This window comes from Ovis aries, chromosome 2 (assembly GCF_016772045.2).
Source record: "Ovis aries strain OAR_USU_Benz2616 breed Rambouillet chromosome 2, ARS-UI_Ramb_v3.0, whole genome shotgun sequence".
Classification (NCBI taxonomy): Eukaryota; Metazoa; Chordata; class Mammalia; order Artiodactyla; family Bovidae; genus Ovis; species Ovis aries.
The window spans coordinates 21,839,033-21,866,775 of NC_056055.1; the positions used below are offsets into that span (position 1 = coordinate 21,839,033).

The window sequence follows — 27,743 nt, forward strand, 5'->3', positions numbered from 1 at the left end:
CATTGGCATATAGTTGCTTTTACAATGTTGTATTAGTTTCTGCTGTACAGCAAAATGAATCAGTTATATGTATATACACATATATCCCATCTTTTTAGATTTCCTTCCCGTTTAGGTCACCGTAGAGCACTGAGTAGAGTTCCCTCTGCTATACAGTTGGTTCTCATTAGTTACCTATTGATATTTTATACACAGTAGTGTATGAAGGTCAATCCCAATCTCCTAATTCATCCCCCTCCTCCTTCCCCGCTTGGTAACCATGAGTTTGTTCTCTATATCTGTGACTCTCCGCTTTGCAAATAAGTTCATCTGTACCATTTTTCTAGACTCCACATGTACATGATATTATACAACATTTGTTTTTCTCTTTAGTCTTTTTATTTTGGCATCCATTGTTGCCAGTGAGAAATCTGATTCTTGCTACTTTGTGGGATTTTTTTCCTTTTTCTGAAAATTTCTTACAATTTTCTCTTTGTTCTTAGCCTTCTGAAATTCCATCAGGATATGACTAGGAATGGGTTTATTATTATTGTTTTAATTGATTTTGCTTGGTACCCCATGGGCTGAACCTGTATCACATGTTCATGCCTAAAGTGATCACAGGTGAGGGAGATGAGACCACCATACTAACTTAGACAATCAAGACTAACCCAGAGGTACAGCAATGGGTCAGCATCCATTGGAAAACCATGTCCATTTAGTGGACTATGAACAAAAATAAGATCCATTATTAGGAAGGGCTATTCAGTTGCCAATCAGCACAGTTTGCCCCGCCTGCTTTTACTATCTCCCCTAATTATTTCAGTAACAAACGAAAATTTGGTTGGGGGAGATGTGCTCATCTGGTTTCTGATGCATTTCAAGTATTTTCTGTAACTTATGGGCAAAGATTACCCCTCAATTAACCTGTCCAGACGTTTTGATTCTCTAAGCTTTGTTTTCTTTCTCTGTGTCCTTTGGCTGACTGCAGAAGTATTTCTAGTTTAAACATTTGTAGAATACTTCTCATCTGTATATATGAATCCTAGTAACTTTCACCCTATCATATTCCCTTTCTAGGGTGGTTATACAGTCTATCCCAAAGACAAAGGTTTATGTGCCCTTGAACACAAATAATTTGTAATGCTGTAAACTGGCAGCCTCTTAGTCTCTGGATTTTCTTTATCTCTAAGGCTTTCCATTTCACTGTTTCTTTGTTGTGTTTCAACCTTGACTAGGTATTTTTCCCTCAGCCTTTGTATGTGGTTTTCACAGATTTCTATTGCTTCTGGTAGAAAGTTTAATCAGTTAAAAAATCCCTGCTGCTTATACTCTTGTTGCATAACCTTTCTCCTTTTGAATTGTACCCACATATGTCCCAGCGCTTCTGTGATTCTGGACTTACTCCATCCCCCACAGATGAGTGGTGATTGGTGTAGACCAATCATGGTGTTCTTTTTTTCCTCACCCAGTGATTCGTGTAGGCACAGACTGTGGCATAATTCTGGCCAATGAGATGTCAGGGACATCTGAAGAGAATGGAGATTGCCTGAAAGAGACATTTTTGGAATTTGGAGGGGAGTTTTCCATTTGGATGGTGTATCTTAAGGTGGATGATATCCTGAGACCATGAGGGGAGCTGGTCTGAAGACAAAGCCAACACCCAAGTTCTGAGCCAAATGAGTTGCAGAGAAATACTGGAATACTTAGCTCCCCAACCAGGGATAGAACCCACACCTCCTGCATTGGAAGGCGAAGTCTTAACCACTGGACTGCCAGGGAAGTCCCAAGGACCATGTATTGTTGCTGGAGGAGATGGTATTACATTTTCCTTGTGATGATGCAATAGTGGGGAGAAGTGAAACCTCTGATGGTGAGTGGAGTCACCTCCATCTTCCCAATTGGAAAGGAACTGAAAATAAGCCATGTATATAGAAAAAATACAGACCAAAATGCTTATTGAGTTTTTACTGTATACCAGAAACTTTGCCACAAGGTTTTTTGAGTTATCTAATTGAATCTTCAGAGCAGCTTTAACAGTAGACATCCCAAGAGGCTGTGAGATGGATTAGCATTGTCATTTAGCTGATCCTGGGTTTGATTTTTATCAATCTCAGTCCTGTGATTACAGGAGAGAAGGATCTTTTTCAGAGCACACATAGAAGCTTTTAGATCATCTATAGGGCACACAAGTTGGGAATTTAAATTCCTGAGTTCATCTTCTTTCCCCACTTTGTCCAGCAACACTAGGAGCAACAAGCCAATCTTATATTTATCAGTTTGCCAAAAATGTTCTAAAGTATCATATATAAATTTACCCAGCCCTTTCATTCTTATAAGAGGTTGATGAGAAGTATTCAGGGGTGCCTTTTTTTTTCCTGTCTTCACTGTCAACTCATGCCATCGACTATCAGTGTTCTCCTTACTACTCAAAATAGAATAATTATCATATTTAAATCTAATCAGATTAAAGAGCCAGTTCCAGAAATCCCAGAGCCAATTCAAAAAAACTCCATCTTAAAACTCTGTTTTTTGTTTTTGTTTTGTTTTTTTTTAGAAACACTCTCTGTAAGAAAATCTCGGTTAGAGTTCTCAAGAGAAATAGAACTGACATGATAAATACAGAAATTTTTTTTTAAGGCATTGGCTCTTGGGGTTACAGAGGCTGAGAAGTCTCCAAATCAACAACCTGCAATCTGGAAACCCAGAAAAGCTGATGGTATGATTGTAGTCCAAGTCTGAAGGCCTGAGAACCGTGAGAGTTAATAGTGCAAATTCTAGTCTGAAAGTTGGTAGCCTAGATATCCAAGGAGTGCTGATGTTTCAGTATGAGATTGAAGTCAGGAAAAGACAGATGTCTTCGCTCAAAGAGGTAGGAGGAGTTCCCTCTTTTTAAAGGAAGGTGAGCCTTTTTATTCTATCCAGTTTTCCATTAGTTGGATGAGGGCCACCTATGTTAGGGAGGGCAATCCATGTTTTTACTCAGTCTGTTGAATCTCATGTAATCTCATCCAAAACACTCTCACAGATATACCCACAATAATGTTTGACCAAATATCTGGGGCTCCAGTGTCTCAGTCAAGTTGATACAGAAAATTAACCACCACAGTATAGATAGTCACTAAATTATTTCCATTTTACAGATGAGTAAACCAAGCCTTGGGGAGCTTAAGTTACCTAAGCTTACACAAATATAGATGGATTTATAATAGGATTGAATTTACAGTCTTCCAGAACTCATGTAACTGTCATTTTACCTGCCTGACAGCAATATCTACCCAGGTTGCAGTATCTAGGGATGAAATAATCTAATCTTCTCTTAGTTATATCGATATTATGACTTCCACTATAATTGAGGTTGGATGTGGTAAGGGTCTTTATAATTTTTTAGTTTGGTTAGTCCAACACATAATATTAAAAGACAGACTAGTCCAATGACAGAGGACCTTACAATATTTTAACTGATAATACCACATATACAGAAAGAAAAATTCAGACAAGCAGAAGTATGTTCTGGCCTCAGTGAGAAAGGTTTGGTGAATGTCTTGCATTGCTCTGAATGAAAAAGCTGGGTTAGAGAAGAAAATCCACCAGTAAAGGAAATATAGTTGAGTTCACAATAGAGAAGTCGTCTGATCCATGGGACAGGGACAGTGCAGCAAGCTTTTCCCATGGCTTATTCAGTTATGAAAGTGACAGTGATAATTGCTTAGTCGTGTCTGACTCTTTGCAACCCCATGGACAGTAGCCCACCAGGCTCCTCTGTCCATGGAATTCTCCAGGCAAGAATGCTGGAATGGGTTGCCATTCGTTTCTCCAGGGGATCTTCCTGACCCAGGGATTGAACCTGGGTCTCCTGCATTGCAGGTAGATTCTTTGCCATCTGAGTCACCAGAGAACACACTGCTGCTGCTGCTAAGTCACTTCAGTCGTGTCCGACTCTGTGCGATCCCATAGATGGCAGCCTACCAGGTTCCGCCATCCCTGGGATTCTCCAGGCAAGAACACTGGAGTGGGTTGCCATTTCCTTCTCCAGTGCATGAAAGTGAAAAGTGAAAGTGAAGTCAGTCGTGTCCGACTCTCAGTGACCCAATGGACTGCAGCCCTCCAGGCTCCTCTGTCCATGCGATTTTCCAGGCAAGAGTACTGGAGTGGGGTGCCATTTTGCCTTCTCCAGAGAATACACTATTCACCTTTAAAAATAAACTCTTGCTAATCAAGCAACATTTTAACTAATAAAATGGTTTTCTAGACATCTCGATTATAAGATGAAGTATGGGTTGTTGAGTTGCTAAGTCGTGTCTGACTCTTTCGTACCCCCATGGATTGTAGCCCGCCAGAACACATTTGTCCATGGAATTCTCTGGGCAAGAATACTTCAGCGGGTTGCCATTTCCTACTCCAGGGAATCTTCCCAATCCAGAGATCAAATCGGCAACTCCTGTGGCTCTTGCATTGGCAGGCGGGTTCTTTACCACTGAGCCACCTGGGAAGCATGGGATGTCAAATTTTGGACACAAATTCATGATGATGCCACCATCAATTAATAAATGTTTCTTGAGTTTACACACGGTGTGTTAAAGATAATATTTGAAAATGGTTTTACATGCTTTTGTCCTCACATTTCCTTGCTCTTTTTTTCCTGGTTTTATCTGAAACCAAATACAGTGATTAGTCAAACCCATTTCACTTGCCTTCACTAATCAAGACTGTTTTAAGACTTGTATGTCTTATGACTACATGTCCTCTAAAAGGCATGTAGCATAAACAAGATGTTTGCCTGAGTTATCTTCCAGGGTGTTGGACTCAGCTCTGTCTAGTTCAGGCTGAGCTGGTTGGGACAGGGTAGCACCACCGACCCTCTGGCTGGGCACCTGCTGGTGTCCGCTGGGTGACCTTTTGAACATGGAGAGGCTTGTAGATTAGCTACACCTGTGCAGGACCATGAGAATCGCATGTTTTTGCAATCACCTTTCCCCCACGCCCCCTCTCGCCTCAGCCAGCCCCTCTCTGCTTCTTCATTGGTCATCCCCTGAATACTCCACCCGCTTGTCTTCTGGGGCTTGCATTTGAGGCTTGTTCTCCCATTTCCTCGCCTTGCAAGTAAACTGTCTTTGCTGCGAGCCTCGGTGACTCAGCGTTTTGGCTGGCTCTGCCTCCCGAAAAATGAACCTGGCTCAGTAACGAATTTGGTGGGTCAACCAGGAGGTAAGTCCAAACAGGATTTTGCCCGTTGGTTTTGTTGCCCCCTCCCGGGTGCTGAGAGGCTAAGAGCCTGGGCACTGAGTCCAAGCCGTAGCCGGTCCGTTTGTTACAGGAACGCTCCCTGCGGCTGACCCAATGAGGGGCCGCCAAGCTTCCGCACTATTTCCTCTAGCAGTGAAACAAGGGTTTGAGGAGATTTACGGTTTGGAAGATGCCTTTTGGGTAACCTTGTTAAAAAAATACACCTGCCTACGTTCTTTGTGGAATCTTGACCCACGGGTCGTGGGTTGGAGGCCCACCTGGCGGGATGTGGGCAAGCAATATAAAAGGCTACCGGTACCTGGGTTAAAGGCTTGAGACTTCGTTTTTTGATCTTGTAAGGTGGGGCGATGTCTTTCAAGCCAGTGATCCCCAACCTTTTTGGCACTGGGGACCAGTTTTGTGGAAGACAATTTTTCCTGGGAGGGGTAGAGTGGCAGAATGGTTTCGGTTTCTTCCACCGCTCACCTCCTGCTGTGTGGCCTGGTTCCTATCTGGCCAGTACCAGTGGCTTGGGGGTCTGGGTCCCCTGTTTTAAGGCAAGTCCCCACTGGGGGTGCCAATGCTGAAACTGGGCAGCCAGAGGGGGTTGATCCCAGTCCATTCTCCTTTTTCAACTTCAGATTTATTTAATTGGAATAAATAATGAGAATACGTACTGTTCCCTTAATATATCAACATACAAAGATGACCCAAGGAGAATGGAAAAAATATTTTTCATCAATTTTTTTGCAGCCCACAGCCCAGCCTGAGCTGATGTTCAAGGTTTATTACCCATACTCCTCACTTCAGAAGAGCGTAGAAGGTGCTGGATAAAGCCAGGGAGGGGGCAGTTGGGCTTCATTAAGAACCTCTGGCAGCCCAATACAGGCTGCTGCAAGTGCAGCAGAATGCACAGTGGGTCCTGTTTGGGAAGTCGTGCTGGAGACGGGCCCAAAAGGGGCCAAAACACAAGACAAAACACAAACGAGGCCTTAATAAAGCACAAGAAGGAAACAAACTGAGTGAAGATCCTTCGGAATTTCTAGAAAGGATCTTTAAAGCCTATAGGCATATACAGATACAGTCTCTGAGGCCCCAGAGAATTTAAAGATGGTTAACATGACTTTTATCAGCGCCTCTAATATACAAAGGAAAGTACAAAAGGTGGGAGGGACTTTGGGTATGCCTATGTCTCACCTTGTTGAGATTGCCTTCAAGATTTCTAGTGGCAGGGACGGGGTTTAGGAAGGAGGAACAACAGAGAATGAGATAACAGGCCGCTCCACTGGCGGCTGCCTTAGCACGTTTGGTCCACAGAGCTGGACCGCATCAAGGACCCCCGCAAGGGACTTGGCAAAAGGTAGGGGACCCCAGGGCCTAAACTTCTCCTCCAATGGATAACCGACACTTGGCACCTCTCTGGCTTACTTTCAGCTCTTGGCATGGATAAAGCTCATTCTTGCCCCAGGACGTTGGTACATACTGTTCCCTTAGCCTCATATGCTTTTTGCTACTTTGCTGTCTAGTCATCTCCTACTCATTTTAATGTATACGTCACTTCAAAGAAGACATAACACTTGCCTTACCTAAACCAGGTCTCCCTTCAAAACACTGAGTATTCTGTGGTGGTTCTCCTTTTCTTCCATCTGACCCTAAATTCCATAGGGGTGAGTAGGAGGTCAATTTTGTTGTATATTCCCAGCTCTTGGCATGATTCTTAACACACAACATGCTCACTAAATTCCTAGTGAATGATCGTATCACTCAATCCTGGGATATCTGGATCAAAAACTAGGATGGAAGCAAGAGATTAGCTGTTCATTACAAGATTCCCGTGGTAGTAGAGGGGATGATTGTGAATGACAGGCTAGTTCTAGTACACATCTTGACTTCAGCAAGGCAAGAACAGTTTAACAGCCTTAATGTAACCTCCTTAAAACTAACTAGGGCAATCTGGTATTCATGTCTGCCTCCAAGATACTTAACACCTTCAAAGTTCTGGTCATTGCATATAATAGAAAAATCAAGGCAATTTTTTAGAAACAAAAATGCTATTCCTGGCACTCTTCTGCTCTTTTAATCATACTAGTGCTGTCTCCTCCTGTGTATGGGATTATGCCTACTTACATTCTAATTAACTGGAGCTACATATAGCCTTTCTGTCTATCACAGCCTAGAGAGATCTCTAGAATTTACCAAGAGTCACCCACATGTTCATAGCTGCTGAGTGCAGTTTCCTCACACTTAATTCTGTATCTAGATATACTTATGTTTCATCTACCTTCAGGCTCCATGCAAATTCTCTTTATTTCCAAACTAGGCATAATCTCTTTCAGGCAAATGAAGTGGAACCCTGGCATCCATCTATTTGCAAAGTTTTTTCTGTCAGATCCTATTCTGGGTGCAGAATCAAAGAACTGAAAATGTCATAAATAAACCCTCAGGGGCTAATAGTCTCATGAGGTTGCTTATGTCCAATACGTTTTATCAGCTTTTCTTTAGTTTCTTTTCACTTCCCTCTCACAGTGAATCGGACTTCTCGGGCTCCTTTGGGCTTCTTTAAAAGGAAGAAAAGCTCATTGCAGACGTCATCCTAGGGTGATAGTGACCACTCCTCCTACTTAGAGGGCTTTATCCTGGGTACCTGGCCCATACGGAGGGGTCTCTAGCCTTAAGAAATGAGTCTCTAATGGCAGGCTTGAAAGGTCAGTGAAGTGACTCGGGCCTAAATCAGGGGTTACACTGAGGTTGCCTTGTCATATGGAAGGAATCAGACTGACCCAATGATCCCAGGGATGTGAGCCCAGAGATGGTCCTTGGTTCTAGGTGCCCCAGTGTTCTGTTCTGTGGAACATCACTGAGCCCTGTATCAGTAACTTCCAAAGGCCAGGAAATTGGAGTCTGTGGCTGGAGACCTCAGAATACTTCTAATAGGTCCTTCCAGATTGAAACCAAAGTGAAGAGTGTAAGGGTAACCCTCACTTGGTCAACTTATGTTCTTGGAAATATCATTTGATAGATATTTAGATGGTCTCTCATTGTGATAAGAAATGGGCAATGTAGAATCAGGAGTCTGCCAGTATTTTTCAGAATGTCTTATGAACAATGAAACTGAGCTGTCATTGCTATTATTAAAAGAACTATAAAATATATTTAGAAGATGAATCACTCTGAAGTTGGGCAACATTATACTTGGGTAGCTTATATAGCACCACCTTGGAGTTGTTACATCTTCTTTGGGTTCACTGTTTATATATATATGTGTATAGTTATTTTTAATTGGAGGATAATCGCTCTACAATATTGTATTGGTTTCTGCCATACATCAGCATGGATCAGCCATAGGTTTAATTATGTCCCCTCCCTCGTGAACCCCCCTCCCACCCCATTGCACCCCTCTAGGTTGTCACAGAACACCAGTTTTTGTGTCATACAGCAAATTCCCACTGGCTATCTGTTTTACGTATGGTAATATTTGTGTTTCTATGCTAGTTTCTCAATTCGACCCATCCTCTTTCTCCCACTGTGTCTGAAAGTCTGTTCTGTATGTCTGGGTTCACTGTTTTGAACAGCCAGATTATGGTTGTGGCTTAGCACTGGGGATGAGTAGGGCTTTCAGCACTTCCCTGTCTTGCCCATTTCCCCAACTTTTAGTCTGATGTCACTCAAAAGATGTGTATGAGTGTTTATACATGTAAGTGCAAATAAGTTTAGGCCAGAATGAGATGGGGGATGAGTTTTAGCAGAGTCCAAGTGACTGATGTTTTACTGATGCCTTAGAAGTATCTATGGGCAGACTGAAGACAAAGGTAGTTTGCTAGAAAACCAGAATGTGCTTCTGAGTGTCTTAAATTCACAAATTCTTTGGCCTAAACACAGATACTCCTTCATGAAAGGACATATCAGTCATGCCTCTATTATGACTGATCCCAGTAGGCAGGGAACTGAAGAGAATAAACACTTACAGAGATCACATCATTGTGAGTATTCAAATACTTGGGGGATGAAGCCTCAAACAAAGGACATGAGCCAAAATTCATTTTGTGAATAACTTTTTTCTTTAAAAAAAAAAAAGTACAAAAAAAGCTAAGAAGAACCAACATGAAAGTGTTGAGAAAACATTCTGAGAGATACAGACAAGGAAGCTCCTGCTCTCAAGGAAGTTGCACATTAGTTATCACCATGCTAGAAAAATGAGATGCAGTTAAAAGTCTAGAACAATTAAAAGCCCCAAAGTCAAGCTGTTGCTTTGGGCTCTAGGTTGTAGATGCTCTGATACCCTCTCTGTAAAATAATACTGTGCAAACTGTAAAATATTCATTTTCATATAAAGTCCATACAATATGATATACAAAACTGAGTTGACAGGGGATGCTGGTACTGGCTGGTTGTTTGGGAAAGAAGGCTGCAGTGTTACCTGCCAGCCCAAGGGCATGATTACAGAAAGATCTTGAATTTCTTACCCAGGAGAGGCTATTATCTAAGGATCATACCAACATCCTCAAAACCAGAATTTCCTGCCATTGCTTCTGTAACTTAGGTGAGTTTTTCTTATTAATATGTTACTTTAACTTGGGATGCAATCACATGTTAAGTCAGAATATAAAGTTATTTCTCAAAGTAATACTTCTTTCTACACAACTCATTTTGAGATTTACCATTAACCAACATTGTTTTCCCTGCAACTCAAAAGTTTTTTTTTTTTAAATTCAAAAATGCCAGAGGAGGCAGCAACTGTGATAATAAAAGATTAAAGTGAATTATTATATTTCATTTCAGTGTCTACAAAACTGATAAAAGAAGGTTTGTGTACAAATATCACAAAACAACATCAATCATTGAATAAATGTGGTTCTTCAATGCACACCTGAACAAGAAAAAAAACTTTGTTTAAAATTCTGGCATAAATATATTAAAGCTGACCAAAAAAAAAAAAAAACCAAAAAAATCAGGGCAAACTACATCACTTCCTCATACAAAAAATGTACAAAACATTAGCCTCTAACTAGATAAACATAATACTTGTCTTCACAGTTTGATATCAAGTAACTGTGTCTTGAAGTATCGAATTGGAGGGTGATTTAAAAAAAAAAAAACAGCTTGTGACCACGTCAGCCGTTTCAGGTAACTTCGGTCATGGAGGCAGTGTGGTTCTGCAAACATAAGCAGATACAATTTTAGTTGACTCATGCACACACTCACTTCCCTCAATATCCCCTTGATTCCTGTCTCAAGTTCACAGTCTGTTCCTGCTCCCTGAAGTGCGGTTCCAAGGCCCCTCAACTTATTACCTTTTCTATTAAACCTTCCCTGATTTTTTTTTCAATCAAACTCACCTGTCTTGTATTATACTTAACTGTGTTCTATGAAACATTTGAAGATCTCAAAGTAATGTTAGCTGCATCCCACATTTTTTTATTTTTATTTTATTTTTTTTTCAAATGAATTCTTTTTATTTTTTGTTTTTTTTTAAATTTTTTTTTTAAGTTTTTTATTTTTTAAATTTTAAAATCTTTAATTCTTACATGAGTTCCCAAACATGAACCCCCCTCCCCCCTCCCTCCCCACAACATCTCTCTGGGTTATCCCCATGCACCAGTCCCAAGCATGCTGCACCCTGCGTCAGACATAGACTAGCGATTCAATTCTTACATGATAGTATACATGTTAGAATGCCATTCTCCCAAATCATCCCACCCTCTCCCTCTCCCTCTGAGTCCAAAAGTCCGTTATACACAGCTGTGTCTTTTTTCCTGTCTTGCATACAGGGTCGTCATTGCCATCTTTCTAAATTCCATATATATGTGTTAGTATACTGTATTGTTTTTCTTTCTGGCTTACTTCACTCTGTATAATCGGCTCCAGTAATTTTTTTAGAAGTGTTTTAATTTTGAACATTTCTAATCTTTGAAAAATTTCCCTATGATGTATTCTGAGCCATGAATTTTCAGAGCAGTGAGTTTAACATTTTCAAATGCATAGCGGTTTTGGTTTAAGGTATCTTTGAATTTCTGGAGAATGTCATCTGTGTGATGATCTATTGAATAGATTTTTTTTTTACACAAATTTTTTTAAATTATGAAAATATAACACTGAATGCTTTTAAAGTTTCTTGCTTTGCTTTATAGTCTTACATGTAGTTTGTTTTAAATGTTTGTGTTTTGAGGATTATATATTACCTTGCTGCTGCTAAGTTGCTTAAGTTGTGTCTGACTCTGCGACCCCATAGACGGCAGTCTACCTGGCTCCCCCATCCCTGGGATTCTCTAGGCAAGAATACTGGACTGGATTGCCATTTCCTTCTCCAATGCATGAAAGTGAAAAGTCAAAGTGAAGTCAGTCAGTCGTGTCTGACTCTTAGCGACCCCATGGACTGCAGCTTACCAGGCTCCTCCGTCCATGGGATTTTCCAGGCAAGAGTACTGGAGTGGGGTGCTACCTTATTAACTTTTTACTATATTTTGTTTGTTTTACTGAAAAAAGTGTTAAAATCTATGATTGCAGTTTTATCCACTTTTCCTTGTAGTTCTGTTAATTTTTGTTTATGTGGTTTGTGCACAATAACCCTCATCTCGTTTTATATAACATATATAATCCCACCTTCTTTCAGGCCTAAGGCTTTCTCTTTTGTTTGAACTTAAAATTCCCAGTTTATGGTATTGATAATACCTTAAGAAACGGTGGCTTTAGAGCTAATTGATTATTATGGGTTTCCAGATTCCTGTTTGGTTTTAGGACACTAGAGAGTCATATTCTTGAGAGGGCAAATGTGAATTTTAGAAACTGAGTATTCCATATTTCTCAAGGTACTTTTATCTACCATATTTGTGAAAACTGAGGCTTTTGCATTTCTTGCTATAATGTGAAAAACACATGCTTTTGCTTTTATAGTATGCTTCCTTAAAAAAAAAACTTCCATCAATAGTTTGGTCATTTATATGTTTTTAAGATATCATTTAAGAGTGAATGGTAAATATAAAGTAGTTCAACAGCCTAAGATAACTAACTTGGTTACTTTATCCAGATTTCTTTAACTCTCCAAGTCTTTTTTTCCCCTATTTATGATATGAAGTCTATAAGCATTAGAATTCCTGTGGGATGATTTTCTTACATGGCTTTTCACCCCAGAATGGCTGAATCAGAATCTCCTGGAATAAGGTCATAGGCATGTGGGTCCTGGGATAGAGTGGATCCTTTTATTGTTACTGTTGTTAAAGAAACATATATCTCCTCTGCCCCCCTGTACACATCAGGAGACACAAGAGACTTCATCCCACACAGTGAGTTAACACACTGGCTTCACTCTCATTTCTTTGTTAATATAAACCGTGTTCAACAAGAACACATTTGCTTAACACTAAGCTTGATTGCGCAGGTGAAAATGGGTATGAGGCTGCAGGGCGAGGAAAGCTTGGAGCAGGTCTCCAGGATACAGCTCTGTGGGGTCACAAAATAACACTTGGGAAACTTGACCATCTTTGTTTCATTTGGATTCTACAGTTTTTTACTTTCTGGTTTCTCTTTAGTCCTGGGGAAAAATTTTAGAGAATGTACTGTCTCAGTCACAGAAGGCCAAGTATTTAAATTTGAGCTGATCATTTAGAGGGGAAGAGAGAAGCAGCCTGGGGCAGCCTGCAGCCCTGGGGCTCCGTGTGGCAAAGGAGAAAGTATGTCTCAGGGGGATGAAAGGGAGGATGAGGGGTTCCCTCCCCAGCGAGACAGTCTTCTGCTTGAGGCGCTCCGAACGGCGGGGTGGATTTCTCATGTGAGAATGTGTGCTCTAAGGAGAGGTTCATATCTTCTCTCATAGTCCCATAGTCCTCCTCCTGGGAAGACAGCTCTGTCCCCCAAATGACAAAGGAGCAGCAGTTTCTAGTAGAAGCCATGGCTGCTGCTATTGCACAGGAGGCTTTCGCCCACAGGGGAGAACACAGGGCATATTTGTTTTGCTCAGTGTAAACTCTGCCATTGCTGTGCAGCTCAGCCCCCTGCACTGGCCGCTACAGCGTTTCTATGTTCAGTGCTGAGAGCTGTAGATTTCAAAATGGAATTTTCTTTAAACCTCTTGTGTGGTGTAGAGAGCAAGCAGGGCCTTTAGAATTAGATGGGCCTGTGTCTTAATCTTCCCTGAGTGACCTTAAGCGTATTACTTAAACTCTCTGTGCCTTACTTCATCTGTAAAATGGAAGAATAAGGCCAACTGCAGGATTATGGTAAAGATTGAATGTGATAGCTTGCACCGTATGCTCATTTCCTTTTCTTGACCCACAAATAAAGGGTATGTCCTTCTAACCACCCACATGGAAAGCAGATGCTTGGATATTGCACGAATGGCGTGGAAGGCATCACTTAAGAGGCAGTACTTTCCATCCAGCTTCCTGTAGCTTCATTGTGACCAGCCTGCAGAAGTCCTATTCATCATTACTCATAAACTGTTTACCATGGAGGTTCAGATATAGACTGTAGTCCAGTTGTGGGTTCTTGGTTTCGGCTAAAGGGCCTAGTTCATAGTTTGACTCTGGCTTGCATCTGTCTATTCATCTGACACTTATTTCATGCCTAGTGAATGCCAGGAAATATGGAGAGTAAGAAGGACATGGTTCATAGGGTTTGTATCTTTAATCTCTCAGTTCCTGGGGGAGGCAGATATGAGGGCAGTCCTGACATGAACTGTGAGCAGCAAATACACGTCAGGCCCTGAGGGTCCTTCCGCTGAAGGCTGGTATTCACAAAAGTCCTCAAACTGTGTGCAGACAAGGTGATATACATGGAAATAAAGACACGTGGACAGATTTCAAAAGTTCAGTTAGTGCCTGTAGTGAATAATGATACATATATTTAAAGAATTTTAAAAATCTGTTTTGTGGATTGGTCGGTTTTGTGGTCATGCCCTACTCTTTCCAACCCCATAGACTGTAGCCCCCCAGGTTTCTCTGTGCGTGGGATTCTCCAGGCAAGAATACTGGAGTGGGTTGCCATTTCCTTCTCCAGGGGATCTTCCTGACCCAGGGATTCAACTCATGTCTCTTACTTCTGCATTGGCAGGCAGACTCTTTACCACCATACCACCTTGAAGCCCCTTTCCAGCTAATATCGGGTTTTGAAACCTTTTTTGGTACTTCATTTTTCAATGCAAGCAGAATCCCCCAAAACATGGCCTGAGTGTCTCTTAGTCAACTACTACTGGTCCTGAGGGAGGAGAGAGAAGTCTAGAGAAGGCTTCAGACAGAAGGTTACACTTGAGCAGTGCTGAGGTGGAAGGAAGGTGCTGTTAGACCAGGACATTCAGGGCAAGGTCAACAGCATCTGTCAGGACAGACTACATGTTTGTGGAACTTGGCAAACATTTCAGTTTGCTTTTTAAATTCACCTTTGTCACTAGTTGCTTCTTCTCGAAGACAGAGGGAACCACTCTGACTTTGAGATCTTTCCTGGTGGCTCAGACAGTAAAGTATCTGCCTACAGTATGGGTAGGCCCGGGTTCAATCCCTGTGTTGGGAAGATCCCCTGGAGAAGGCATTGGCAACCCACTCCAGTACTCTTGCCTGGAAAATCCCATGGGTGGAGGACACTGGCAGGCTACAGTCCATGGGGTTGCAAAGAGTTGGACACAACTGAGCGACTTCACTACTCTTGACTTCACTGGTTTTAAGAACATAGTTAGAAGGAAAACTAGGGTTTTTCATTATAGGTTTCATTATTTAGCTAACTTGTCATTCAACCTGCATTAACTGGCTGTATATAAATAAACCAGTGATAACATTTTCAACATGTTACTTCTAATTAGACCAAGTCAAAATTTTCACCTTAATATAGGTGAAGGGAAAACAAAACACTTGGCAATGGGTTTAATGGAGACTCCTAAATATTTTTTTCCCAAGTGGAAATAGATTTTTCCTGGTTCATTAATAAAATTGGACTTCATTAAATGTGAAAAGAAATAGGATAGTTTCTCAGATGTCTGATAGTTAATAATCTTTAGTGAAATATTTTATACTGCATTGATAGGAAATATCTGATAAGTCCAGTGGGAAGAGATTTGCTTTCCTCTTGTACTCAATAAAGATGATTTAGAAGGAGATGCCAAATACAATAAGACTTCAAGGTAAACAGACTATTACAGAAAATAAACATTTTAGCAAGACTCAGCTACATGAAAATAAAATCCCTGTTTTATTAGTTATCCCTGCTCTGTCTGCTCAAAGAATTATTCACCCCAACTCTCCCACTTGCTTGCTATGTGTCTTGGGTAAGTAATTTAATATTGCTATCTTCATATTCCTCTCTCCCTGTGAAGTGGGAATTATGCTACGAATTCAGTAAATTTTTATTCAAAAAAATAAATTTGTAAAGCACTTAGCAATTGTCTCAGGCAAAAGTCAGGCTTTATACCATGTATCAGGGCTCATTTTGGCTAGCATCTCTCTTTGTCTTTCCCTGCCTTACAATAAATTTTTTCTTTGTGTTCACAAAACACTTTGCCATTTATGATTATTCACTTATGTACAGGTCTTCCCAGGTGGCAGAGTGGTAAAGAATCTACCTGCCAATGAAGTAGATGCCAGTTTTATCCCAGGGTCGGGAAGATCCCTTGGGGTAGGAAATGGCAACCCACTTCAGTATTCTTGCCTGGAGAATTCTATGGACAGAGGAGCTTGATGGGCTACAGTCCATGGGGTCACAAAGAGTTGGGCACAAGTGAACATGCATGCATTTATATACACCTTTCCTGATCATCTATAAGTTCCTTGAGCATAAAGACTGTGTGGCTAGTTGTCATCTTCATCTCTGGCATGAAGCAAGGTCCTAAGGTAAACAAGGTCCTAATGTAAACAGTAAGTACTGTTGCATTGAATTTTTGATGGTCATCAAAAGAGATCCAAAAGGATATTTAGTTACCTTTTTTAATGTGCTTCCAGTTTACATCTATCACCGCACGTAACAAAGCATTTCTTTCCAAGTGTTGTCCTACATACTAAATTGAATTGGCCTTCCACAAGAGTTGGTCTAAATTTCACAAATGTGTTATTACATTGAAGGTCAAGATATCCTGAAGCAGCTGGGGTTTAAGTTAGACATTACTAAGAATATCCTGAGGATTCATGATGCCCGCTCCCTGAAAGGAATATGGGACTAATTGAAGGAAGCTGTGAAGTTCTTGAGGGCCTTTATGTCAGATTTTTATTGCGTTTTTTTTTTTAAGGGTCTTTATTGAATTTGTTAAATATTGTTTCTGTTTTATGTTTTGGTATTTTTGGCCACGAGGCACGTGGGATCTTAGTTCCCTGAGCAGGGATTGAACCCACACCTTCTGCGTTGCAGGGCGAAGTCTTAACCACTGGATTGCCAGGGAATCCCCCAGATTTTTATTGTTGTTGGGTGGATTCAGTTGTGTCCTGTTTTCGCTAGAGGAATGGTTAGTTGACTTCCAGATAACAAGCCTAGAGCCTCCAGGTTTTGTTGGCTAAAACCACTTTACTGTACCTGTGCACTTAAGGTTTCCAGAGGGCTTTCTATTCTTGGGAAAGCCATGAGGGGTACTCCACGGGGGTCCTCGGGCTTGGGTTTGGAAGGCGATCCTTGTGTTCCTTTAAAGTTATGGACCACACACATTCCCTGCGGGATGAGGGGAAAAAAGATTAGGGTCAGACTGCAGCCATCAATGCCTGGCTATCTCTGTGGGTGGCAGGCCTGCCCCTTAGAATGTCATTGCACAGTGACTTTTGAGCCAATGTGTAGGGACCATGGAAAGACCTGGGGCATGGTCCAGGCTGTCTGCTGCTGAGCATATTTGGGGTGCTGAGGAAGCATCTGTTTGATCACCAGATGGCCAGGGATACTCAATCTACCCCCACTGAACTTGTTTCCTGACCTATAAAAAATGGGAATAGCACCTGCCTTGTAGATTTACATTTAAAAGACATGATGCATATAAACCATCTCATAGTAACAGCTAACATTTACTGAGGGCCACTTATGTATCTGGCATTGTCTGAAGGGTTTTACCTAATTTCATTTGACTACTCAACATTCTTATAAGGGAGATACTATTATCCTCTCCAGCTTAGATAAGGAGGCACAGAGAATGTAGATAACTTTCCCAAGGCTACATAAACTCCATAGCCTCTAAATAAGTCCACTGTAAGATTTGGCTTCTTAAGTGCCCACTGAGTGAATTCGCTCAGTCGTGTCCGACTCTTTGCAACCCCATGGACTGTAGCCCACCAGGCTCCTCCATCTGTGGAATTTTCTAGGCAGGAGTACTGGAGTGGGTTGCCATTTCCTTCTCCAGGGAATCTTCCCGACACAGGGATTGAACCCTGGTCTCCCGCATTGCACGTAGAGGCTTTACTGTCTGAGCCACCAGGGAAGCCCCTCAATGGGGCTTTCTTTCATTAACATAGTATTGATCCCTCTTTGAGTCATCTGTATTCTCTCCCCCTTTTAAGAAGCACCCTTAGGGAAATACCCTCTGAGAGATCAGTATCACTCGGCACCACTTCTGCTCCTTCACAGAGAATGTGCATTTAAGTCCCCCTGTCTTTCACTTTAGGAAGAAAGATTGGATCCCTGAAAAAGAACTTTGAATGCAAATGGAGCTTGCCAGTTAGTGTTCTGAGTAAATGTGAGCATTTTCTGTGTGTGTCTGAGCAGGTAAAAGTGTTGTGGAACTGAGTTAGAAGTTGGGAGAGGCACATGTGCCTTTGGTATGTTGGGGAGGACATATATGCAGAATCCCTGTATGGAAGGGATAGGACAAGGAGAAGTTAGGTCACAGGCCCGTGAAATCCATCTACATGTGATGTTGGTCTTAACTGGTGCCTTGGACCAGAAAGGGCAGAATGGGAGCAAGGGCAGCAGGCTGTGATGACTTCTGTCTGCTGGGAGAAGCTTGCTGAATATTGTTAGGAGACGGATTTCATCCTGCACAGCCTCTTTAGGCCTAGTGATTTACCGTGAACCCTTCTGGGTGTATTTTAAATCCTTGAATATATATATATACACACACATGCACACATATATACACACACATATATTTATATACATTTATTTTTGGCTGTGCTTGGTCTTTATTGCTGCTCATGCTTCTCTCTAGTTGTGACGAGTGGGGGCTACTCTTTAGCTGCATTGTGCTGACTTCTTACTGCAGTGGTTTCTCTTGGTGCTGAGCACAGGTTGTAGGTGCTTGGGTTTCGGGAGTTGCAGCTCCCAGGCTCTGGAGCACAGGCTCAACAGTTGTGGTGCATGGGCTTAGTTGCTCTGTGTATGTGGGATCGTCCCAGATCAGGGCTGAAACCCATGTTTCCTGCATTGCCAGGCAGATTCTTTACCACTGAGCCACCAGGGAAGCCCAGTCCTCGACTATATTTTTTAAAACCTTTACCTCCATAGTATGTCCGTGCAGTGGAATACTACATAGCAAGAGAAAGGAATTACTGATACAACGTGGATGAATCACAAAATAATTATGCTGAATGAAGGAAGCTAGGAAAAAACACATACATATTGTATAATTCCGTTAACATTAAATCTTACAGTAACCTAATACCGAAGATCAGTGGTTGCTTAGGAATGAGGGGAAGGGAAGGGTGGGAGAGAAAGAAGTATCTGAAGCTCAAAACTGATCAAGTTATACAATTCGTGTACCATTTATTGTATGCCTAGCTTCCTTGGTGACTCAGATGGTTAAGAATCTGCCCACAATGCGGGAGACCCAGGTTCTATCCCTGAGTTGGGAGGATCCCCTGGAGAAAGAAATGGCAACCTACTCCAGTATTCCTGCCTGGAGAATTCCATGGACAGAGGAGCCTGGTGGACCACAGTCCATGGGATTGAAGAGAGTTGGACATGACTGAGTGACTAACACTTTCACTTTATCATACCTCAAATCTATAAAAATGAATGAAAACTCTTCTTCAGGAAGTGTTACGTGGTTGAGAAGCCACTTATAGCGGAAACAAGATGCCCAGGAGGCATGTTCAGATAATAACAGAGGTCCCCCGGGTGCGATTAGCTGAGGGTTTTCCTATTTCTGAGTGGGACTTGCAAGTCTGGGCCAGAGTGGAGTTGCTTGAAATGCTGGAGAAGGAGCTGCCTGCTTCCGTCAGTACTTTGTTCTCTGTTCTTCCCCCAAGCAGCACATAGCTTATGCTGCCAGTATGTCTCTGAGCAAGTATCTAAAGAATCATGGTTTGAAGGTACACTAAATTTTTGCTAGTCTGCCCATCCCCAGCCCCAAGGACAGGGTTGGAAGAAGTGGAGCAAGCCATCCTTCCTGGAGTGATCATACTCCTGGCCCACAGAGGGACTATGCAGTCATATTTCTGAAAGAAAGGACACAGGGTACTTGGTGAGGAACTGCAGCTCCCAAGGTCGAGGCCGGTGGAGCCTGGACTGAGACCATGGAGTCTGGCGAGCCTGACTTACCAGGATCTTGGGCAGCCTTTCAGAGAGCACCAGAGGAGGGGAAAAGTAGAGGATGCTGACCTACCAGAAACAGGGCTACCGCAGTGCCCAGGATGAAGCCCGCAATCACATCAGAGCAGTGGTTCCGATACTCGGAGACCCGGTTGAGGCCCGTCAGGAAGGCTGTGCAGAGGGTCCCGAGGCACAGCACTGGCTTGGCCAGTCGGCTGCTCTTCGTCTTGATTGTGCTTGTGATGTACATCTAGGTGAGGACAGAGACTGGGGAGTGACCAGCAGCCTCTGTACATGGTGCACAGATACATGCACACGGACACACACCAACACACACAGACAGGCCCGCACCAAAGCAGAAACGATGAATGAATGCTCACTCATCTCAGAGCTTTATATTCTGGTGGGCATGGGAACAGAATTACAGTGACATGAATGACTGCCTGATAATCAGGCCCAGAGCATGCAGTTTTTATGCAACAAACTAAAGAATCACTCGGAGTGTTAATAAACCCGTATGAGAATCTCAGATGCCAGAAAATCTTCTGTGAGAATTAATTTTATGGAGAAGACCAGGTAGGCGAGAGTAGCAACATTTCATTTCTTGAGTCCTGCATAATCCTAGCTACTTCTTCACACTTTCAATGAGTACAAAAGCATTGACTTCCAAACCAGTGTGTAACATAGATAGGTTTCAGTTGTGCTGGGAAATTGATTCTCACATTCCTTGGGATGGCTGTGATCAGTTCTATTCATTCATTTACTCCAGCATGTTTTAAAATTTTCTGTGTGGGTGTATAAAAGGTTGGAAAGACCTGATGTTAGTAAATGATGATACAATTTATGACACATGAGATGTACTCTGTTCTTATGACATTGTAAGGAGCTGCTGCTGCTGCTGCTGCTAAGTCGCTTCAGTCGTGTCCGACTCTGTGCGACCCCATAGACGGCAGCCCACCAGGCAAGAACACTGGAGTGGGTTGCCATTTCCTTCTCCAATGCATGAAAGTGAAAGTGAAGTCGTTCAGTCGAGTCCCACCCTCAGCGACCGCATGGACTCCAGCCTTCCAAGCTCCTCCGTCAGTGGGATTTTCCAGGCAAGAGTACTGGAGTGGGGTGCCATTGCCTTCTTCGTGAGGAGCTGAATAAGACTTAAATATTTTACAGGCTTGGTTATCAAATATGTCCCTGGTGGCTTAGAGTAAGCAAGGTATGCCTCTTTCAAACACTTTGTCACACAAACTTTGGTAATGGTTATAGGAAACCACTAGAGGGCGCAATTGATCTATTGTCTCTACGTTAGTCTCATTCTGAGCAACTCTGCAACCTCATGGACTGTAGCCCAACAGGCTCCTCTATCCATGGGATTCTCCAGGCAAGAATACTGGAGTGGGTTGCTATTCCCTTCTCCAGGGGACCTTCCTGACCCAGGGATCAAACCCAGATCTCCGGCATTGCAGACAGATTCTTTACCATCTGAACCACCAGGGAAACCTTAACAAGTGTGCTAAATGAGTTTGTGACTCAGAAAAATAGTATGCCAATACTCAAGTTGCAGTATAGTGTGCTTGTATGGCCTGAGCACATATAAGTTCAAATAGATGCATTTAAAAATGTTTTAGTGGAAACTTAATTTCGTAGGATGATCCTTCAGCACTGGTGTGAATACAGGAAGATGCGATTTTCTTTATTATATGTAACACATACCCTACAAAACTGTGGTTAGATCAGAGTTATATAAACTAGAGCATATCATCACACCATTCTGAGGCTGAGTAGGAAATGTTGTTTAGCACATTATTGACCAAAGACGTATTAATATATCTTTTGGTACTGAATGAATTGACCAGAGGCATAGTTAGGGCTTAAAATTGATAGAGTTCATTACACAACTTACTATAGTTATTATGACTAATGATATTTATCATGTTATGATAATTATAATTATCATTCACATTTTCCTCCGTTCAAATTTTGTTACAATGCTGTATATATTATAAATGCAAGTTTATTGCTGTAAAATTTTCATAAATGATACATCTTGAAATTTTAAGTGGAGAATTTTATGCAGATACTTTATCTGATTGTCTAAGTGGCATATATACTAATGTGTCAGAAGATGATAGTTCTTCAGAATATAGTTCTGATTCAGACAATGTGAATATTTGACCAACAAAAAGACAAAAAAACCTTAGTGATCAATTCTGATATGGAAAGTGATAAAACTCAAGGTGCTGGAGAAGACGTTACAGGTGTGTCAAGTATAATTATTAAATGCAGTAACCCATAAAGTCTTAATGAAATAAAAATTAATTTTTGGCTGGCCAAAATAAAAATCACTAGCCACAGGTGTTGGTTTTTGCAAAAATCCCCCAGTCAATAATGGGTTAAATTATATATATATATATATATATATATATATTTAATTTTAGTGTTTTATGTTTAAATTATAGCTTTATAAATCTTATAAAATTACAAACTATGAAAACATGGGCCTATGGTTCATTAGTATTCTTCACAGTATTAACTAGTAGTTAGGAAATCCTTGTTAAGTAATTTCTGAAAGCACACATAATAGGGGCTCAGAAGATGTTTACATAATTGGAATCCTGTATCAGGGTTTATCTGATTATAGTCTGTCTGTGGGGCATGATTTGAATTGGATTATATCTGAATCCTTGAAAACATGTGCTCTACCAGCATATATTCTGAGTGAGATGACTATACTTCTTTCTTCTCAAGAGAAATTTATATTTCACTTGATGAGACAGTAGCTTAGGATGAGTAACAGGTTTGTTTTTGTAATGGTGTTGTAAAAATTGATTTCATATAACAATGACTTAAGTCTGACAAAAATATAGGAAAAGGTGCAAGAGTACATTGTTTCATATAACTTAGGTTCTAGATAAGTTCTAGATAATCTAGGATACAAATTGATACAATATTTTGAAAGCTGGAAATTATGCCAAATGCCTGAAAAGACCTTGTTTAAAAAAATGCCTGACATAGATTTTTTTTTTTTTTGGTGGGTGGGGTAAAAGTGAGTCAAGAAACTTCACTGAGCTAAACTGGTTTGTTTGTAAATCAAGGCTTCTGTATTATTTACATTCATGTTTCCTTACTGTGGGGGTAGCTGAAATCATTTTTGTCATGTATTCATTAAAGAGTAAATCTAAAAGAAATAGGTTTTGCAAAGTGGTCCTATGGATGTGATTTTATAAAATGGACAAAAAAGAACCATTGTTCTAAAGAGAATATGAAGGAATTTCTTTTAAACTACACTAAATGGGTTGAACGTCCCAACCAAAAGACAAAGACTGGCCGAATGGATACAAAAACAAGACCCCTCTATATGCTGCTTACAAGAGACCCACCTCAAAACAAGGGACACATACAGACTGAAAGTGAAGGGCTGGAAAAAGATATACCATGCAAATAGAGACCAAAAGAAAGCAGGAGTGGCAATACTCATATCTGATAAAATAGACTTTAAAACAAAGGCTGTGAAAAGAGACAAAGAAGGCCACTACATAATGATCAAAGGAACAATCCATGAAGAAGATATAACAATTATAAATATATATGCACCCAATATAGGAGCACCGTACTATGTAAGACAAATGCTAACAAGTATGAAAGGAGAAATCAACAATAACACAATAATAGTGGGAGACTTTAATACCCCACTCACACCTATGGACAGATCAACTAAACAGAAAATTAACAAAGAAACGCAAACTTTAAATGATACATTAGATCAGTTAGACCTAATTGATATCTAGAGGACATTTCACCCCAAAACAATGAATTTCACCTTTTTTTCAAGTGCTCATGGAAACTTCTCCAGGATAGATCACATCCTGGGCCATAAATCTAAACTTGATAAATTCAAAAAAATCGAAATCATTCCAAGCATCTTTTCGGACCATAATGCATTAAGATTAGATCTCAATTACAGGAGAAAAACTATTAAAAATTCCAACATATGGAGGTTGAACAACACACTTCTGAATAACCAACAAATCACAGAAGAAATCAAAAAAGAAATCAAAATAGGCATAGAAACGAATGAAAATGAAAACACAACAACCCAAAACCTGTGGGACACTATAAAAGCAGTGCTAAGAGGAAAGTTCATAGCAATACAGGCATACCTCAAGAAACAAGAAAAAAGTCAAATAAATAACCTAACTCTACAACTAAAGCAACTAGAAAAGGAAGAGTTGGAGAACCCCAGGTTAGTAGAAGGAAAGAAATCCTAAAAATTAGGGCAGAAATAAATGCAAAAGAAACAAAAGAGACCATAGCAAAAATCAACAAAGCCAAAAGCTGGTTCTTTGAAAGGATAAATAAAATTGACAAACCATTAGCCAGACTCATCAAGAAGCAAAGAGAGAAAAATCAAATCAATAAAATTAGAAATGAAAATGGAGAGATCACAACAGACAACACAGAAATACAAAGGATCATAAGAGACTACTATCAGCAGTTGTATGCCAATAAAATGGACAACGTGGAAGAAATGGACAAATTCTTAGAAAAGTACAATTTTCCAAAACTGAACCAGGAAGAAATAGAAAATCTTAACAGACCCATCACAAGCACGGAAATTGAAATGGTAATCAGAAATCTTCCAGCAAACAAAAGCCCAAGTCCAGACAGCTTCACAGCTGAATTCTACCAAAAATTTCGAGAAGAGCTAACACCTATCCTCCTCAAACTCTTCCAGAAAATTGCAGAGGAAGGTAAACTTCCAAACTCATTCTATGAGGCCACCATCACCCTAATACCAAAACCTGACAAAGATGTCACAAAAAAGAAAACTACAGGCCAATATCACTGATGAACATAGATGCAAAAATCCTCAACAAAATTCTAGCAATCAGAATCCAACAACACATTAAAAAGATCATACACCATGACCAAGTGGGCTTTATCCCAGGGATGCAAGGATTCTTCAATATCCGCAAATCAATCAATGTAATTCACCACATTAACAAATTGAAAAATAAAAACCATATGATTATCTCAATAGATGCAGAGAAGGCCTTTGACAAAATTCAACATCCATTTATGATAAAAACTCTCCAGAAAGCAGGAATAGAAGGAACATACCTCAACATAATAAAAGCTATCTATGACAAACCCACAGCGAACATTATCCTCAATGGTGAAAAATTGAAAGCATTTCCCCTAAAGTCAGGAACAAGACAAGGGTGTCCACTTTCACCGCTACTATTCAACATAGTTCTGGAAGTTTTGGCCACAGCAATCAGAGCAGAAAAAGAAATAAAAGGAATCCAAATTGGAAAAGAAGTAAAACTCTCACTGTTTGCAGATGACATGATCCTCTACATGGAAAACCCTAAAGACTCCACCAGAAAATTACTAGAGCTAATCAATGAATATAGTAAAGTTGCAGGATATAAAATCAACACACAGAAATCCCTTGCATTCCTATACACGAATAATGAGAAAGTAGAAAAGAAATTAAGGAAACAATTCCATTCACCATTGCAACGAAAAGAATAAAATACTTAGGAGTATATCTACCTAAAGAAACTAAAGACCTATATATAGAAAACTATAAAACACTGATGAAAGAAATCAAAGAGGACAGTAATAGATGGAGAAATATACCATGTTCATGGATCGGAAGAATCAATATAGTGAAAATGAGTATACTACCCAAAGCAATTTACAAATTCAATGCAATCCCTATCAAGCTACCAGCCACATTTTTCACAGAACTAGAACAAATAATTTCAAGATTTGTATGGAAATACAAAAAAACCTCGGAATAGCCAACACAATCTTGAGAAAGAAGAATGGAACTGGAGGAATCAACTTGCCTGACTTCAGGCTCTACTACAAAGCCACAGTCATCAAGACAGTATGGTACTGGCACAAAGACAGACATATAGATCAATGGAACAAAATAGAAAGCCCAGAGATAAGTCCACACACATATGGACACCTTATCTTTGACAAAGGAGGCAAGAATATACAATGGAGTAAAGACAATCTCTTTAACAAGTGGTGCTGGGAAAACTGGTCAACCACTTGTAAAAGAATGAAACTAGATCACTTTCTAACACCGCACACAAAAATAAACTCAAAATGGATTAAAGATCTAAATGTAAGATCAGAAACTATAAAACTCCTAGAGGAGAACATAGGCAAAACACTCTCCGACATACATCACACCAGGATCCTCTATGATCCACCTCCCAGAATTCTGGAAATAAAAGCAAAAATAAACAAATGGGATCTAATTAAAATTAAAAGCTTCTGCACAACAAAGGAAAATATAAGCAAGGTGAAAAGACAGCCTTCTGAATGGGAGAAAATAATAGCAAATGAAGCAACTGACAAACAACTAATCTCAAAAATATACAAGCAACTTATGCAGCTCAATTCCAGAAAAATAAACGACCCTATCAAAAAATGGGCCAAAGAACTAAATAGACATTTCTCCAAAGAAGACATACGGATGGCTAACAAACACATGAAAAGATGCTCAACATCACTCATTATTAGAGAGATGCAAATCAAAACCACAATGAGGTACCACTTCACACCAGTCAGAATGGCTGTGATCCAAAAATCTGCAAGCAATAAATGCTGGAGAGGGTGTGGAGAAAAGGGAACCCTCCTACACTGTTAGTGGGAATGCAAACTAGTACAGCCACTATGGAGAACAGTGTGGAGATTCCTTAAAAAATTGCAAATAGAACTACCTTATGACCCAGCAATCCCACTGCTGGGCATACACACCGAGGAAACCAGAATTGAAAGAGACACATGTACCCCAATGTTCATCGCCGCACTGTTTATAATAGCCAGGACATGGAAACAACCTAGATGTCCATCAGCAGATGAATGGATAAGAAAGCTGTGGTACATATACACAATGGAGTATTACTCAGCCGTTAAAAAGAATTCATTTGAATCTGTTCTGATGAGATGGATGAAACTGGAGCCGATTATACAGAGTGAAGTAAGCCAGAAAGAAAAACAGCAATACAGTATACTAACACATATATATGGAATTTAGGAAGATGGCAATGATGACCCTGTATGCAAGACAGGAAAAAAGACATAGATGTGTATAACGGACTTTTGGACTCAGAGGGAGAGGGAGAGGGTGGGATGATTTGGGAGAATGGGAATTCTAACATGTATACTATCATGTAAGAATTGAATCGCCAGTCCATGTCTGACGTAGGGTGCAGCATGCTTGGGGCTGGTGCATAGGGATGACCCAGAGAGATGTTGTGGGGAGGGAGGTGGGAGGGGGATTCATGTTTGGGAATGCATGTAAGAATTAAAGATTTTAAAATTTAGAAAATAAAAAACTAAAAAAAAAATAAAATAAACTACACTAAATGGACCAGACCTGTAGTCAGTCACCTTAACTCCTCCCTGAATTTAGGCCAGGGTCTGGGACGATGGCATGGACACGTTTCCATCAGAAGCAGACGCAGTGGGCAGTGTGGTTACTGTCATTGGAGGGGAACGTGCTCCCCGGGGGCTGGGGTGAAGGCACTCTGGGAGTTTCTAGGAAGACTGCATAGCTTGAAAGGGGTCTTTGCTCTGCCTTCTCCTTACCTCACCTTTCACCCAAGAATCTCTAGACTAGTTGTACCCTAAATATAAAGTAAGTTGAAGGAAAAGGGATGTTTTTAGCCTATAGTCACTCATCCACAGGTAAATACACATATCAGTGGAATGTTTGCATTGATTCGTCTACTTCTACACTCTAGGTTCTAAAGAAGCAAAGGTCAGGCAAAGGTGAAATGATGTCATTTCCATGCGTGCTCAGGCACTTCATTCATGTCTGACTCTTTGCGACCCTATAGACTTTAGCCCACCAGGCTCCTCTGTCCACGGGATTCTCCAGGCAAGAATACTGGAGTGGGTTGCCATGCCCTCTTCCAGGGAAGCTTCCCGGCCGAGGGATTGAACCCGTATCACTTATGTCTTCTACAGTGGCAGGTGGGTTCTTTACCACTAGTGCCTGGGAAGCCCTAGGTCATTTCCAAAGTGGGCAGAATTAAAGAGCAGGAAAAATGGATGGACACCATTTCTTCTATTTTAAGATGTTAGACACACGTTTG

At 40.8% G+C, this 27,743-nt stretch overlaps 1 protein-coding gene and 1 long non-coding RNA gene across 5 annotated transcripts in view; one reads left to right on the top strand and one right to left on the bottom strand.

The window, feature by feature from the left end:
- Positions 1–5,078: 5,078 nt before the first annotated feature.
- The window catches only part of LOC132659146 (uncharacterized), a 107,447-nt gene continuing 84,782 nt past the window's right edge, over positions 5,079–27,743 (top strand). The window contains exon 1 of the long non-coding RNA XR_009599129.1: positions 5,079–5,187. This is a non-coding gene — a long non-coding RNA (uncharacterized LOC132659146). The remainder of the gene's footprint in view (positions 5,188–27,743) is intronic.
- Positions 9,241–27,743, bottom strand: part of PLPPR1 (phospholipid phosphatase related 1) — a 289,495-nt gene continuing 270,992 nt past the window's right edge. For 2 of the 4 annotated variants that reach the window (XM_004004048.6, XM_060409011.1), the window contains exons 6-8: positions 19,697–19,873; positions 16,690–16,821; positions 9,241–10,358 (exon numbers count right to left, since the gene is read on the bottom strand). In XM_004004048.6, the coding sequence (XP_004004097.2) occupies positions 10,326–10,358; positions 16,690–16,821; positions 19,697–19,873 (342 nt within the window). In that variant the 3' untranslated portion in view covers positions 9,241–10,325. The remainder of the gene's footprint in view (positions 10,359–16,689; positions 16,822–19,696; positions 19,874–27,743) is intronic. The other 2 variants (XM_042242955.2, XM_027964167.3) reach the window with 2 other exon arrangements.